The sequence below is a fragment of the Nanorana parkeri genome, unplaced genomic scaffold (assembly GCF_000935625.1).
Source record: "Nanorana parkeri isolate BGI_ZX_2015 unplaced genomic scaffold, ASM93562v1 scaffold1566, whole genome shotgun sequence".
Taxonomy (NCBI): domain Eukaryota; kingdom Metazoa; phylum Chordata; class Amphibia; order Anura; family Dicroglossidae; genus Nanorana; species Nanorana parkeri.
The window spans coordinates 15959-18839 of NW_017307834.1; the positions used below are offsets into that span (position 1 = coordinate 15959).

Below are 2881 nucleotides of genomic sequence, written 5' to 3' on the forward strand. Positions count from 1 at the left end.
GTTCGCTCACCTCCCGATCTACTGAGCCGACCTGTGACAGTCTCATTGTCACAGGTCGGCTAGAACTATGAGGTGAGTGAAAAGCACCTCCCCCCTCATAGTTCTCCTTTAACTACGAACAACAATGTATCTTATTTGTGTATCACTCGGCTGTAGATCCTCCAATCATCTCTGAATTGGTGCAGACACTGTCCTTCCTTCTACTTCTGTTCCCCATGGTCCCTGTGTGTGTTGTGAAGTAGTCACCGCTCCAAGATCACTCCCGGGATGGACTACAATCTCAATATAAATAAGTAAACTAAACCTGAGGTTGTAGTCCATCCCGGGAGTGAGTTTGGAGGGGCAGCAAGTCCAGTGAAAGGGCTCATTCAGATGGGCATACACGTCCATACGGTGTGCACGCCCATAAAGACCCGATCCAGGAAGGGGACAGGTACTACGTGCAATTGCGCGCAGCAGCCAGTTCTTCCCTATGGGAGGACGCGGCTGCACACAATTACACGCTATCATATGCACACCCGAACCTGCACATGCGTGCAGGTCGGCGTGTCTACATTTTGGAACTGGTAGTCAACACCGGTGGGGAGGAAGAAAGCGGGACCGTGGGTTAAGGTCATTATTAACCCAACCTCTTGAAACAAAAACCATATACTGTTCATCAGATTGTGGGGAGGGGGTGGGGGACAATTTTAATTATTGTATCACTCCTCGGAGTTAGACTTCAATTCCTCTGAATTCTAAGTCTGCGTCTTGTATTCGGTGGTGGAATACACTAACCGCGCTTGTGTCATCCATCCCTTTCTCTAGGTGAGTCGGATATTGTATAGTTTTGCCACAGCTTTTCGACGCTCTATTAAGCAGACGCCTCTGTCCGCCTCCATCCCGCCCCAAACCCCCGACAGTGACATCTTCACGTTCTCTGTGTCACTGGAAATCAAGGAGGATGATGGGAAGGGGTATTTCAGGTTTGTCCTTTTTATAAGCTTTTGTTATGTCCATATATTTTGGTTTTATATGGCTGAGCCATAAGCTTAAATGCCAGCACACTAAGGGGCTGATTTACCAGGCAGAGGTACAACTTTACCGTGGCCATACCGCTGTTATAAGAATAGGAACACACGCACATTGGCACATACACATACATACAATACACATTCATGAAGCACAGTGGTGCTGTGCTTTTATAATGCAGGGCTTAAAGTGTTAATAAATCCTGTCCTACGTAGGGATGCACCGATACCGAATACCGATACCGGAAGTCCCATTAAGGAAGCCGGGTGAAGTGTAGCAGCTTGCCACCAGGCTTTCCAATTAGCCGGGAAGTTGTCTCCATGCTCCCTTGTCACCAGGTGATGAGGAAGCATGGAGCCAGCTTTCTGGCCAATGAGGAAGCCTGGGGGAGGGTAATGACTCACTGCTTGGCTTCCTGATTGGCCAGTTTCTCGAATAGTCAGGAAGCCGGGCGGCGAGTCATTACACAGCACCCGGCTTCCTGATTGGCCGGGATGCCGGCTCAATGTGCTGAGGGAGCATGGAGACGGTTTCTCTGGTAATCAGAAAGCCGGGTGGCCAGTCATTACACGGCTCCATGCTCCCTCGTCGCCAAGTAAGCCGGCTTTCTGCCCAATCTGGAAGCTGGGGGGTGTGTAATGACTCGCCGCCCCTAGTCATTACACGGCACCTGGCTTCCTGATTGGCTGGGAAGCCAGCCCCATGCTTCCTCGTCACCAGGTGATGAGGGAGCATTGAGCTGGCTTTCTGGCTAATCAGGAAGCCGGGGGGCAGATAATGACTCACCGCCCCCGGCTTCCTGATTGGCAAGGAAGCCAGCTCCATGCTCCCTCATCACCTGGTGACGAAGGAGCTTGGAAGAGGCTTCCCGACCTATCAGGAAGCCGGGCAGCGTGTAATGACTTGCCGCCCGGCTTCCTTATACCGGAAATTCTGGTATCTGGATAGGGATTGGGAGCATTTGGGCGAGTACTAGTACTCAAATACTCGCTATCGGCATCGGTGCATCCCTAGTCCTACACTTTAAGTATTGCATCATCGGCTCTAAAATGAATTGCATTTATTGCATGCCTAACATTTTTTTTTTATTGCTATATTCTTAGATAGTAAATCCGTGGTTGTTACTCTCATCTCCCTCTACTTCCTTATTAGTGGCAACGCTATAGCAGCCGATCCTCCATAGTCAGTGTTGTCACTCTCACTGCACCTGCTCCAGTTTTCCCCTGGGAGGAAGCCGTGCACTTCCTGTTTTCTCCCCATGAAGCCACCCCTTGTGATGCTCCTCATTGGCATGCTTGAGCATTATATGAAAGACGACGTCCCTGGCATCCCTTTAGACGCATGCTCCTTCTTGCTGGCCACTTGGTGTTGCAGACATTAGCTGTGCAATCTGTTCCAAACAAGGCTGATGGAGTGTATTCAAGCAACTAATCATCAGATAGCACAGCTAAAGTCTGAGCACTCGGTGGCCCACAAGGCGGTACGTGCATGTTTAAAGGGATGCAGGGGATGCGTTCTTTCACCTCATATTTTTCAATCCTGGAGTTCTTCTTTAGGCCCCATTCACACACGAATCGGCCTGCACGTACAGCTCCGTGCTGCGTGCGGGGCCGTACCAAGTAGCTGCCGGGAAGGACAGGTGCTGCGTGTGATTAGTACGCAGCCCCCGTCCTTCTCTGTGGGGCTACGCGGCCGTACGCCCCCCTACGCTCACCTCATTTGCAGGTCCGTAGGGGTGCGGGTTTTCTGGCCGGGACGCATACAGGATCCATTCCGGCGGCGTATGAATACGCTCACCCGCACCCCTACGGACCTGCAATTGAGGTGAGCGTAGGGGCGGGGGGGGGGGGGGGGGGTGCGGCGGCGGGGC

The 2881-nt window shown here is 51.8% G+C and overlaps 1 protein-coding gene across 2 annotated transcripts in view; it reads left to right on the forward strand.

Annotated features, from left to right (window-relative positions):
- The window catches only part of RABGAP1 (RAB GTPase activating protein 1), a 94706-nt gene that overhangs the window by 10345 nt on the left and 81480 nt on the right, over positions 1-2881 (forward strand). For both annotated transcript variants that reach the window (XM_018570651.1, XM_018570650.1), the window contains exon 5: positions 808-965. In XM_018570651.1, coding sequence (XP_018426153.1) covers positions 808-965 — 158 coding nt within the window. The remainder of the gene's footprint in view (positions 1-807; positions 966-2881) is intronic.